The 14,067-nt window shown below is 41.5% G+C and overlaps 1 protein-coding gene across 1 annotated transcript in view; it reads right to left on the bottom strand.

Annotated features, from left to right (window-relative positions):
• The window catches only part of pard3ba (par-3 family cell polarity regulator beta a), a 120,165-nt gene that overhangs the window by 42,004 nt on the left and 64,094 nt on the right, over positions 1-14,067 (bottom strand). The window contains exons 14-16 of the mRNA XM_030779013.1: positions 11,612-11,735; positions 9,366-9,498; positions 8,550-8,662 (exon numbers count right to left, since the gene is read on the bottom strand). Coding sequence (XP_030634873.1) covers positions 8,550-8,662; positions 9,366-9,498; positions 11,612-11,735 — 370 coding nt within the window. The remainder of the gene's footprint in view (positions 1-8,549; positions 8,663-9,365; positions 9,499-11,611; positions 11,736-14,067) is intronic.

Raw genomic sequence — 14,067 nt, 5'->3', positions numbered from 1 at the left:
TGCCGCGTAACTGCATGTCTTCAGATGTCAACGACACGGAGAACAGGACTTTCAGAGGTCCCAGTCAACACAGGTGTGTGCAAACAAGCATGTGCACACGCACACGCACAGGCACAGGCACACACACACACACACACACACACCAGATAGAGGGAAGAGAGAGAGAGTCTGATAGATAACCCTGCTGTCTTAAAGCACTGGTTTAATATGATCGTCATATAAAGCAAGAGGAAGAGCATAATAAACAAAATAATAAATAATAACAATGGCAAACAAGACACTCATAACTGCACCATGTTAAAATGTCCTAAATTCACCTTTAAACATTTTGATATGGATGTATACAAATTCAGATAAATTTTATCATCAATTATAATGAACAGCTACACACAACTGTTAAGACAACAATCAAAAAAGAGGGAAAAAAAGGTTAAATGATTGGCTTTGGCTAAAACAGAATTCCCCTCACAATTTTAAAGAAAAGAATATCTTCATCTGCACTATACAGCATGAGTAGAGCTAGATAAATAAACACACAGGTCTCATTAAGGCTTGGACCCACCAAAATAAAAGACGAATTTAAATAGCACCCAAATAAAACAGACCAGTCTGAGAACTGATGCAATCAGGACCCATGCCAACTGAAACAACCAAGCTCACCTTCACTGTTGTGATATTTCTATGGGAAATCCAGTTTTGAATGGTCTATTGTTAAGTCATTCTGAGGTTCTGATGTGCCTGTGGTTTAATAAAGCAGTACAGACATGTCCTAGTGACTGTCATCTAATCAGAATGTAGTCTTACTAAATTAGTGTGACTGAGAAGGGAGCTGGAATGAGCAGTCTGTGAGAAGTGTAGAGAAAACACAGATGGCTGTAGCAGACAAAGATTCATAAATCAATCCAAAACAGCTCAATATAGCTGCCTTCAACCTGAATAAACCGAGAGAGAGAGAGAGAGAGAGAGAGAGAGAGAGAGAGAGAGAGAGAGAGAGAGAGAGAGCGCGCGCGCGCGAGAGAGAGCGAGAGAGAGAGAGCGGAATAGGATGGGATGGACAGAGGGACTAAGAGAGTAATATCAACAAAACATAAAAAAAGAAAAGAAGACAGAAAAAAGAGAAGAAAAGAAAACGGCTAAACAGAAAAAAAAAAGACAAGGCCGATTTTATGTGTCAGAGAACTATCCGTTCTGTGTCATTATGTCAAAACTAATGAGACAAATCAATGGACAGCAAACAGCAAGTCATCCATCCATCCATCCATCCATCTAAGCAGCCTCCCTTCCAGCATATCTCTCAGTCTTACTGTTGACCTCCACTGGCAGGACCAGAACCCATGCCTCTGAGTCAGAACACAGAGAGCAGGAGAGAGGAAGACAGACACAGTCAGAGGACTGAGGGTGAAAAGAAAAAAGTGAGAGAACAAACACACTGAAAACCAGTAGCGCAGTACCAGAGGAGGGTACAAGACTGTCTGAGTGGTATGTGTGTGTGCATGTGCGTGTGTGTGTGTGTGCGTATGCATGTGTGCATTGTAAGGGCTTGGTGGAAAGGGCTGGAAAGTGAAGGGTTAAGAGGTGCTAGAGGATGTGTATGTGTGTTGGAGAAGTGCCAATGAGGAGAGAGAAAGAGAAAGGGTTAGAGAAAGAGAGAGAGAGAGAGAGAGAGAGACTGATGCCTCTAGCATCTATCCATCCATCCATCCATCCATCCTCTTAATGGACATGTTTCCTTCACACAGGACCACTATGGCTGGTACTAGCTGACTTACACACGTAGACGGGCACACACAAACACACACACACACACGTGCACCCACAAGCACACACAAAGGCTGATACACATACACACCCTACAATTTACACCCTACCAACCGCAAAACACCTACACACATCACCGCACACATATGAACAATAAAAGCCCTAGACCTCCAGACAACACCTTACTTACACATGATTAAAAAAAAAAGAAAGAAACAAACAAACAAACAAAAAAAAAAAACTGCAAACGGCCGACTTTGCTTCTTGCCCAATATTTTTTAACGTGCGTTTGGGTTGTGTGTGAGGTTTTTTTATATGTTCTTTGCCACGTAAGAGCTGTATTTCTGAGGATTAAATGTACGTTTTATTGGAGATTCTCACTAAAGGTAACAGTAAAAAATTTCATTGGAGCCCTTAACGTACCAAATTTAACAAGCCAAACATATGCATGACCGTTGCTAAGACAGCTTCTTGGCAGACACCATCTTGCTAGTCAAAAAAATCCTCCCTTTTATGGTTAGTCTCAGGGACTAAGCAGAACACGCATTGTATGAGTACCATTTACTCTTTAAGTCTGTGCTGTAGAAAAGTGGATTTATGGCGAAACAGCAAAAATTTCCATTGGCAAGAGAAGACAACGGTTTGGTTTGGCCATTTCCATGACTTAAACGTGGTGATATTTTTGTAGTTTGAGGAGGTAAAAAAAAAAATTTAAAAAAAGCCCTCATTCCGGGTGACCTTGAGGGGGAGAGGCCATTTGCCTATTATAAAGGTATTTTTAGAGGTCAAATTCCATGACTGATTCTTTTGCCTAGTTCCCATATATTCATTTTTGTAACAAGCAATTTAATTACTAATTGAAAAAGTGTACTTGTGACAGCTGCAGAATTTATCATTTTGGATTACGGTTAATGTTATGGTTAATGCAAAGGCAAGCTTAATGTGGTCTTGTAAAAGTTTAACAAAGAGTAATTAAAAGACCTAATTACACCATAGACCACAGAGAATAATAGACAGAGTAATAGAGAAACACTCTGCAGTGCAGTCGATTATTACATCTTCTATGTGACAATAACAGGTCTCCCCTAAAATGAAGATGGAAAAAAAATGATAATTGGAGAAAAAACAAGAATATTTAACAGATAGGAATGTCTGTCATTTTCCACAACTAATCAGCCAATGATTCTTCACCTTCTAAATGGGCACATGGGCTTTGAGGCAGAGTGTGCATGAGGGAGTCAGAGTGAGTGAATGAGTGAGTGTGTGTGTGTGTGTGTGTGTGTGTGTGTGTGTGTGTGTGAGTGTGTGTGTGTGTGTGTATGTGTGTGTGTGTGTGTGTGTTTGGTATGAGGAACAGAGATGGCTTGGGTAATCAAGATTTTCTGGAACATTCCCTAGTCATGATTAACATTCTGCTACATCAGTGCAGGAAACTGAACTAAACAGAGAGAATGATGAAAAGAAAGTACAGAGTGACCAAGAGAGTGTTAGGAGAACAGCAGGGAAAGGAAAACAGCTACAGACTTGGAGGAAAGATCATGAGAGACGAAAAAGGAATAAGAGATGGACAAAGTAGGAGAAGAAAAATCTGGACTGAGGAAAAGTGAGAAAGCGGATGAGAAAAAGAGAGAGAGAGAGAGAGAGAGAGAGAGAAGCAAAATGAAAGCAAGAAAGAAAAAACAGCAGTGAGAGTGAGAGAGAGAATAAAGTGATAGAGAGACACTAAGACCAGCAAAGAATGAGTGAGAGAGAGAGAGAGAGAGTGAGTGATGGAGTGCTGCAGTATTCAGGCTTGGCTGGCGTTCTTGGAGGTTTTAGCAAGATTAAAATCGGAGTGGCTGCCTCTTAAAGACCATCCCTATAATGAAATATGTCAGAGAATATAAAGGAGCCTCTGGCTTAGGTAGCAAGAGCATGGGTGGAAAAAAAAGGAAAAAAAAAAGAAAACTCTGAACGTCAGCAAAGCCGTCTGTAGCCCGTCAATACACATCACACACACATCTATAAAAAGCCCCCTCAGATTCACCGGGCCTTTCATGTATTAGCAAACTGTGTTTGACTAGTATTAGGGGGGAGCAGAAGAGCCACAAAGCATAACAGTAATGCGTGTGTGTGCGTGTGTGTGGTGCTAATTATTGCACTTATATTTATTGTGCTCTTTCTTTCTTTGGTTTAATGCGTCATTGTTTCCTTGTTCATGTACTGGATTGCAGTACCTGGTTTTAATGGGAATGTATGTGCGTGCAGTTTTGTTTCTCTATGTCAATCGATTTGTGTGGTTTATATATCACCCACTCACCTCAGTAAAAGTACACAAATTGCCAAGTGTCATTTTAATCTAATCTGTCCCTGTCTGAAGTGTGGTGTAAATTCAAGACTACTTTACTGCTGTTGATTTGGAGTCAGGCAGGACTGTGTGTGACCAGAGCAGACAAAAGAGACGTGAAGCCCTCTTAAGACAAAGAATAAAACAAGTGCTAATTTTGCTTTGTTTGGAGAAGGTAAGAAAACAAATGCTGAAGAGGATGATGTAATCAGCAGAGACTCAGAAAAGAAAATGAAAAATCTGTTTGTGTAGGTCTGTGTGTGTGTGTGTGTGTGTGTGAGCAAGACAAAATCCTCACCAGGTCTTGGTTCTTGGAGAGATCTCACATTGCTTTCATCTGCCACTGGAAGACACAATGAAATAACATATACTGGTGAATCAATCTATCAGATCAGTCAGGGAGGAACCAGCACTTCAACAAAATCATACTCATAACTAAACAGTGAGTCATAAAAGAACTATTCAGCAGCACTGAATACCATAGTGAATCTATGCATGAAATACCAAAGTGAATCCTGCTTTTACTGCTATTTCTTCATGACAGTCATGAAAGAAAACACAACCTTCCATCTGAGAGCTAGATAAAAAGGGATACTGAAAGGCTGAGTGTATGTCTGAGTGTATGTGTGTGTGTGTGTGTGTGTGATTGAGAAAGAGAGAGAAAAGGGTTGGAGAGGGTTGGAGAAAAGCCTGCAATCCTTTCTCCCTTTCCTCTCTAATTCTCCATTTCTCTGTAATATCTTTCCAAATATAGAGCTCTCCTTCTCTCCCTCAAGTAGCCGTACTCTTGTTTTTAATTAGGAGGGGCTTGGTTCGGCCAGCCATGCTTCTGCACAGCTGTGCATGTTTGTGGTAAGGCTATACAAACGTATGCTTTTACACACACACACACACACACACACACACACACACACACACACACACACAGTTAATCCTCACACCTCCACAGTGTGTATGCTGTCTTATCCCTCTATTTCTCTGTCTGTCTCTCTGTCTGTCTCTCTTTCTAACATGCACCCACAGAGTGACCTGAAATGAAGACACATAAATACAAAACGGTACCACCCACTCAAACACCCACACGGATGGTTGATCCAGAAGAGAAAAGATTTGACATTATGCATCTGACGAAAAACAGTCTAAAATAATGTAATGCCATGTACAGTCGCAGCAACTGTACTGACTGGAGACTAATGAGGATCTGTGTGTGTGTGTGTGTGTGTGTGTGTGTGTGTGTGTGTGTGTGTGAGTGAGTGTGTGTGTGAGTGTGAGTGTGTGAGTGAGAGAGAGAGAGAGAAAGTATGAGTGTGTGTGTCTCTAATCTGCACAAACAGGATTGAGAAGAAGGAGCAGCTGCAGCCACAGGCACTGCACCATGGGATACAATAATAGAGTTTCATTACACTGCAATTTCTCTTAAATAATCCTTTTCATTTTTCATGAGCTCTACTTCCTCCCGCCAGAGAAATAAGACCAAAAGGGAGAGAGAAAGAGTTTGAGATTTGCTCTGTGTGTGTTTGCCTGAGAGAGAGAGAGAGAGAGAGAGAGAGAGAGGGGAGGGGAGGCAGAAAGGGGGGGGGGGTAGTCCTTAGAGAAACAGAATGCAAACTGGGATCAAAAAAGAGTGACAAGAAAATCACTAACAAATCTAGGTCGTCTAGATTCACAAACTCAGTCACACAGTGGAACAGCAGTATTTTAATACTTATATTTCCAGAATTTAGAAAAATACTCAGGAAAAGAAAGCAAGGAAAGAATGATTATGCCATAATCAGCATTACCAGAGCAGCAAATGGCATCTTCTGCTACGCAACTGGCTTCCAGCCATCTCTCAACACGTACGTGTACCACATTAGCGTACAGCTTTCACTCAAATAAACTGCTATGGAAACACCATAAGCACCATAACAGCAGATGAGAAACCATGAACAGAACACTCAGCCACACACACACACACACACAAACAGCTGTTAATGATTTGAAAGCGCTAGCTTAGCACAGTACAGTCATTATAGAGGGAACGCAGCCAGTGGAAAGTTAGCCTCCAGTGCTATGGCCTGACTAGTTCACTACTCTCTCTCTCTCTCTCTCTCTTTGTTTGGATCATGCTTGGTTGGGGGAAAGATCTATTACTAACGCAGTAAATGCTCCTGGAGACATAACAAATGCAAGAGGGCAGTGCTTGTGAACCGAGCAAGTCTGAGGCCAATGATAGCTGTTTTATGGTTGGATCCAGAAATGAAGACCTGTGATTGATTGGTTGAGCTGTAGTACCTTGAAAGTGTATATTTTAACAGGCACACTGTCTGGCTTTAGCTTAGAACGATGTTTTTTTTATGACAGAAAAGGTGAAAGAAAAGAACTGAAATGACATCAGTAATGATAATACATAAGGGTGTTAAGAGTGATACAGTACTTAGAGCACATAAGTTTAGAAAGCTAACACTAAAATCTTTGAGGGGGAAAAATTATAGGAAGTCTGTTAGAAGTTTTCCAATTTACTAAGCCCTAGTCTGTTTTATATCTAGATTTTTCCAGAGGCCAGGCAAGTTTAGTGGCCAATAAACCTCAGTAGGCCTGTCTTGCGGCTAACACACAATAGACAGTAATGGTAACAGACCACTGCACTGCGGGGGCTGTGTTCGATTACGACTAGAGTATTCGCCACATATTTTCCATATTTCTGAAGAATGTTATCTCTCAGTCGAGTCACTTCTAAGAACCTGGTGGGTACAGGTTTTGGATGAGGGCTTTGAACTCTTAAAAAAAAGAAATGGCCAGAGGATTTGGCAAAAGACCTGCAGGGAGGATGGTAAAATCTGGGAGATTATGTTGTTCTTTTCGGAGGAGCGATGGGATCTGGCCCCGTTAGCGGGCTTCGGCACATGAGGTGTCAGAAGGTCAAATAAACTATGACTCTGAAACAGGCAGCAGTGGAGCGTGACGTTTTTGTGGTTATCAGCCAATTTTTACAGAGGGCTATAGATTGAGACGAGAAAATTAGTGTTCTGGAATGTGGGACAGAGAGAGAAAGAGCGGGGGGAAAAAGAGGAAAATGGAGAAACGATGAAAAGGAAATGTGGTCATGCTTTTACGCAACCTCTAAAAAAAATATTGCAGACATATAGAAAACATGACAACCATAAAGACAGAATATAAAGGAAAAACAAAAAAAGAGGGAAACAGGAAGAAGTGAGAGAAATAAAGAGGCAGAGCGGGAGTTGGTGGGGGGGGGGGTAGATGAAGGAAAAAAGAAAAACAACATAGTGAGCTCACTGTAATGAAAAGCAATCAGTTCTCGGTGCCTGGTGAACTATGGCCCCCACAGTGGTAGAGAACCCAATACTAAAACCTAATGAACTGTAATTGGAAACGGACAGAACCAGTCGCTCCGGAGGAATGAAATATCCTTTGCTTTCCGTTAGAGGAGGAAAGGAAGAGAGAGGGAGGAAGAAAACGGTGAGACGGGCTAACAGGGTCATCCCCAACTAATGCGGGGGAAATGTGCCGCGATAGCTACTTATTAAGGGAGGGGGGCGTTGGGTTACCGTGCCGATCAGAGGATTGATGGAAGTGGTTGGGCACTCTGTTCTGCCTCAGTGCGGCTTGGTTTATCGAAACCTTCCAGAAACATCCTTCCTCGCTTCGCAATTTCAGAGATTTCCTTGTCTAGCCTAATTCACCACACGTACACGCAGGCTTCAGCTGGAAGTGCTATGTGTTAGTTCAGCATGATTTCAAATGGAGCAAATGTTTCAAAAGGTGAAATGGATTTGTTAATGAACGGCACACAATATGCTTACGCATCTGATATGTAATAAGGATAAACTTACATCTGTGAAAAAGTAGTGTTAATTAAATCTGAAGAGTTGATAATGAACACAAATCCAACATTTTTAGTTAAGAACTCAATTAGTTTGTGCTGCTTCACCAATATACATGTTTGGGGGTTTGTCAAGGAAAATATAAAACTGCTATCACACAAATAAATAAATAAATAAATAAATACATGAAATCCAGATCTAGCCAAAGCAACTGTCTCTGATACACAAATTTAATTATATATATATATATATATATGCATGTGTGTGTAATTAGTTACATTCTTTGAGTCAGTAAGGATCAGACTGTGTGACGTGTAGTTTCTCCTCTCCAAGAGGCAGCTCATGAAGGTGCCAGACTGGATTTGACATATTAAGAGCTTGAGTGAAGATGAATAGAGACATTGTGGAAAAAGAAATTAACCTGGTGTCATGATTTCAGAATATTAATATATATTGAGTATGGTACAGAGAATGTATTAGGAGGGTCTCTCTCCCCCCCTCCCTCTCTCTCTCTGTCTGTTTGATATTGTAATCTATGTACATTTGTTAATTTGCATGTGTGGGATTGAATGTGAGTTAAAATGCATATATAATGTGTTTGTGTGTAGGTACTAGGTATGTGTGTCTTTGTGTCCCCTCACCCAGGTCCATGCTCTTGGACGTCCATGTCTTGTAATACTCTGGTGGTTTGTTTTCCTGCTGTTGCTGGTGAAGTGGTGCTTTGGTTAATCCAGGGGACGGCTCCCTCTCCACCCTTCAGAGAGAAATAAAACCTAATCTCACATGGATCTGTGCTATCAAACACAACACTACATCCTTAACTACTCAACCAACTGAGAAAGCAGTCTTGGCCTCACACTGCGGTGGAAATTGCTTTATTGAGATAAGTTAAATTATATTCTACAACATACTCCTCTAAGAAAAGATAAATGTCATTTCCTTTCACTATAATTTGCAGCATAATTTTCTGTCATGGCATTTCATTATTATTTATGAAAACTGAATTGATCTGGTATTCATTGATTGCAGTTAGGAGGACAACCATAAATGATATACGTTTGCCAATAATTAGCAAATTGGCAAGCAACTTAAAGATTTCTTTTGAACTAAAACAGTCAGTGAAAGCTGGCATTATTCAGCTAAACCAAGCATTACCAGCACTGTTGGACTGTCACAAGTACTTACACTGTTAGAGTGAGTGACACACTGCAGGGCAAAGTACAGGAGACCACAATGATTTGCATGGTAAATTATAATTCTACAAAGGACTATATAAGCTTTGCTCTTTCCTCATATCTATATCTGTTTACTGCATAAGACAAGTAGCAGAAGTCATAAACTGTTAGAGAGAAATGTTTGAACTAGTTTCCTCTTGGCAGTGGTACCAGTTTGCATTTGGTTTAAAGGATGACACAAGCTGAGAAGTACTGAGGAATTAGAGCATGTTTTCCACAGACCTTGTCTGAAGTTGTGACTGATGGGGGGCGTAGTCCGATTCAACCATCAGGTTAGCCGGAGGGGGAGGGAAGTCTTCATCATTGTAGTCTTCCTCAGGAGGCTCATAAACACCATTGGAGGGTCTGTGTGGAACTATTATGTCAAGACAGAAAATGACGAAATGAATGAATTTCGACCGCAGATGTACATACACATTTGCAACACACACACACAGACAGACAGTGCACTCTCTAACACAGATACACAAACATACACACAAAAACACATCTGCCCAACAAAGTGTACACTCAGCCCATACAAAACACTTAACCATGACACTGTGTTACACAAGTGGGATATGCTGTGTTACACAGATTGGGTGTACCATGAAATGACTCACGCTGCGCATTGTGGGCTAACAAATCGAATCAAACACAGTGGCAGTCTTAGATTATCAGGGAAATTGTACATTAGGATCAATGTAAGAATGCTTCTCTCATCCAAGATATGATGTTTCTGCCCCCTCCCCAACCCAAGTGCGTACTCACACACACACACACACACACACACACCTTGTCCAAGCTGTTAAATACAATGGATCATTGATTGATTCACTTTGGCCCAGTCTTATTCAATATTCACATTGTTGCTGGGGGAAAAAAAGAATAAAAAAAAACAAACAAAACAAATAAACAAATCCTTGCCGATATAGTAGAAAACTACTATCCTCTATCTCTCTCTCTCTCACACACACACACAGGTTCGCAGGTGTGCTGCAGATGATTCACAGTGTTCACGGTCAAGTGTAGGCTCTTATTTATGAATGGTAGTTCCAATGACTGTGTCTCCTTGAGGCCAGACCCAATAGTGGAGGCCATTTCCAGCCTCACAAAGGTATGAGTAGCTCCTCTGAAAAGAAAGGCATTTCATGCAGAAGAAAAAAAAAAACAAAAAAAAACCATACAGACATCTCCTTAAAGACACAGCCATACTCTCTCTACTCTGTCTTTTACATCCCACAAATATAAAACCACAGCTTCTTATAGGGATACCATCTGTGACCAGGATTTATTGATCTGTTTGTACGTGTTTCAAGGGAACCCCCATTGGCTCACATGCCCTTCGTAGAGAGATTATCACCGAGTTGTATAAAATTTAATTTGTGACAAATAACCTTCAGAGTTGTGCCAGAGGGAGACTGCTACACACTGCTTACAGTGTAAGCTCTGCAGAGGTACCCTCTTCCCTACCATTGCAGTATACTAGCTGCAATGGTAGGAAAGTGTCTTTATGATGCACGCAATGTAAAAAAATAAAAATGACCAGCACTATGCAATAGCCTCTGCATAGATCTTATATACAGCAGCACTGCATAGTAGTTAGAACATAATAAGATATTTGTGGTAATGACTGTGTAATGGTAATAATGCTGTGCTTGAGTCTTGTCAAAGTAATCGTATATGTCAGTTCTTGAATTGAGCCAAAAAAAATTTTTTTTTTTTGATGGGTTTTTTAAAAAAAAAATCACCCAAGCATAAAACGAGCTTTGTGTATGCTTTTATTCTACCATGGTCACTTAGCGTACAGAAAAGAGTACAGTAAGCCGCTGTGATGAAGAAGAGGAGCCAATCAAGCTTCTTAAAAAAAAAAAAAAAAAAAACATGGGAGAGGCTTTGTGTTTGGCTCCGGTAACTCTCTGGAGGGTGTGCGTGGAAGAACAGAGTGAATTTAAAGCAGTTTGTTACCCTTTCACGAGGGCCTTGTACAATACTGCCTATGCAAATACAGCCCACTTGGAATCCATTTCATCAGCTTAATGATTTCAAGGTCAGACCTCATTGCATGAAAGCACTTGGAAAATGGACCAGAAATACTGTTTATGATCTCCCCCAATCCCCAATCACAACTGATATCTAAAGTGAACAAGTCTGAAAGCATAATACTAAAGGGGGGGGGGGGGGTGATTTAATTCTGTGACCTTTTGGGAAGGGTTCAGAGAACTTAACTTTATTTCAGATCAAAAAGTCATAAAATAATGGGAACAATGGAAGAGAATAGGTGCTCAGTGTATATAAAAAAAAAAGGTTTTAGTTTGAATGTGTCGAGCACACAAAAAGATACATCATAGAGTTTTAATGTTTGTGGCACTGCGTGTGCGTGTGTGTGCGCGCGCGCGTGCGTATGTGTATATCCTATCCAAAGTGAGAGGGATTATTGCGCCTTGTGTCCTGTACATTGATATGACAGAATGTTCTAGAGAACTCACCGGGAGAAGTCTCGTAGATGTTATTGGTAACCATGGGAGGTAGAGAGGTGCCATTGGGTTGGCTGGAATATGGCTGCTGGTCATGTGGGAGTTCCACAGCTTGGTTCTGATTGGTCATTGCTTCCTGTTTCTCCTGAAAAATTTAAATAAAGGTATTCAACCTAAACCTGAGGCCTGCTGTTGGCATAGCACACATTTCATCAAGTCTACCAGTGAACAACACAGTCCTTTTTGATATTAATACACTCAACAGTTTTGAAAGAGCCCTCGCATTTATTTCAACCACAGTTTCAGCACATCTTTGCTTTTGTTGTCATGAACTGACCAAACTGATCTGGGTTAAGAGAAGTTAATGCAAAGGTAAAGAAAGGCAAAAAGGAGAGGCTCTGGGAGATTCAGGTGACCGTGAGGACAGGGTGGGATGAAGACATGATGGTGTCTAGAGCCTCTTTAGTGAACACACAGGGAACTCGATCTGTCAGGTTCACGGGAGCTCACGCAATGTGGGAGGGGGGAGGGGAAGGCTCTTCATAGCCTTTTTTCTACTGTCAAATCCCAGACAACAACAAAAAGCCCAGGTATGGAAGAGTCACTGAATGGACATGAAAGCTACCAATATATCACCATATCAAAGTACGCTTCAGTATATGCACACCAAAAAACACCCCCCATTCCTTTTGGATACAGAGAGGCAGAGAGACAGCGTACATTTGGAGAAGAAATCCTTTTGTTCTCAGATTGAGCCTCAGGTGGAAGCAGAATCATTAGCAAAGCTGATGTCTTTTTTTTTATATATATTTTTTTTATACAAACGTCAACGTCACGCTTGTCACACCATATTCCTCTCTTTCCGTTTCTCTATTCTTCTCCCTTAGACTGACTTTTCTTGATGTGCAAACACAGATGTGTGCCGGACAAAAGGGACGGTTTTTGCTCTCTTTCCGCGCACACGCGCCAGTGAGTCGATCTCCAGGGAGGTGGTAACGACACGTCTCACAGAAGAGGGAGACCTTCAGATCTTACTGCCAAGTCCATCCTTGTCTGGAGCTTTTACTCTGATCAGTCGTGTGACAGCAGTGACAAGCTGAAGAGGAGATATCTTACCGGGTCCCTTTTCATTGTCTTGCGTGCCAGTGAAAAAAAAAAAAAAAAACCTGTGTGATGGAGCTGACATGAAACTAAAGGACACTGGCTGGTGGAGGAAGAGAGTTTTATCTCCCACAATTCAGTGGCGGCTTTAGAGAGGAGGACGTCTTAAATTTTATAAAATTTTATACGGGATCTTCTTCACTGTCCATCCTTTTACCCATCATTCCATTCCATCCCAAGTGTCTCTAGCTATTCATTCACTTTTCACTTCATCCGATGAATTTCTACGAAACACTGAAATTCTATGGTTAAAACACTAATGAATGTGTCTATTGATCCATCTGTGCTCTGCAACACTGTATGTGCACACATACACATGCGCACACACGCACACACACACACACACACATGCACACACACACACACACAAAACCCTCTGTGGGACTGTCAAATTCTCTGATCAAAGGCAGAGGACTTTGTGTCTTAATTAGACATCAATAGAGTGGGAGGTACTGGGTCAGTTTCACTCCACCACCGAAGACAAAGGACTCACAAAAAGACCTGAAAGGCATGGTCCCAAACTGGCATTCCAACCTTTCTCTCTCTCTCCCTCTCTCTGCTTTGCTAATGGACCCTGAAGCAGGAGTAAGGGGTTAGCCAGGGTGAGAATCCTCCAGGCTAGCCTCAGGCCCCCTTTCATTAAAGCCCCAAGCCCTCTTTTATTAAAGGAGCTCATGCTGTAATCAGATTAGCTGGCTATGCTAGAGGCCTGCGGAGAGAGAGGGATTAGATCTGACGAAGGGTGTGATAACACTTCCCTTAAGAGGGGAAAAAAAAAGAGAAGCGAGAAAGAGGGAGAAAGGCACGGGAACACACATCCGTTCCCCCACCTTCGTCATCCTCTCGCTACTTCACACTTCTTCGTACCGTTCTCCTTTCAAATGCGAGGTGGCCTGTGATTTAAGACACACGTTTGTGTAAGACCGGGTCAGAACCCTTCCTCACGACTGAGAGAGAAATGCAAAGTACTGCTGTTTCCGAGCTGAGTCAAAGCATGTCTCCAAAGAGGAGTTAGGGTGAACAGAGAAGAGGCTGTTTCAGGGTCCGATCCCAGATCACCTGTGGACTTCCCTTTATTGAAATGCTCCATTTCATCTTTCATTTAAAGCTACAGTTCTGAGAGGCTGTTTGGAATGCTCTTGGCCATTGATGTAACTCTCCATTCTGTCTTTGTGATTAACAGTGTATTGATTAGCCTGCCTGCATATGATAAATAGAAACTCCATCTTGGCGAACACACCCCCACTGTATTGATTGACATCAGTACTGTCTGTACCAATCGCCATTAATCACAGAGCTAAAGGGAC

Source organism: Chanos chanos, chromosome 7 (genome assembly GCF_902362185.1).
Source record: "Chanos chanos chromosome 7, fChaCha1.1, whole genome shotgun sequence".
Classification (NCBI taxonomy): Eukaryota; Metazoa; Chordata; class Actinopteri; order Gonorynchiformes; family Chanidae; genus Chanos; species Chanos chanos.
Note: the sequence above shows the minus strand (reverse complement) of the source record. Positions and strands in the feature narration are given on the sequence as shown.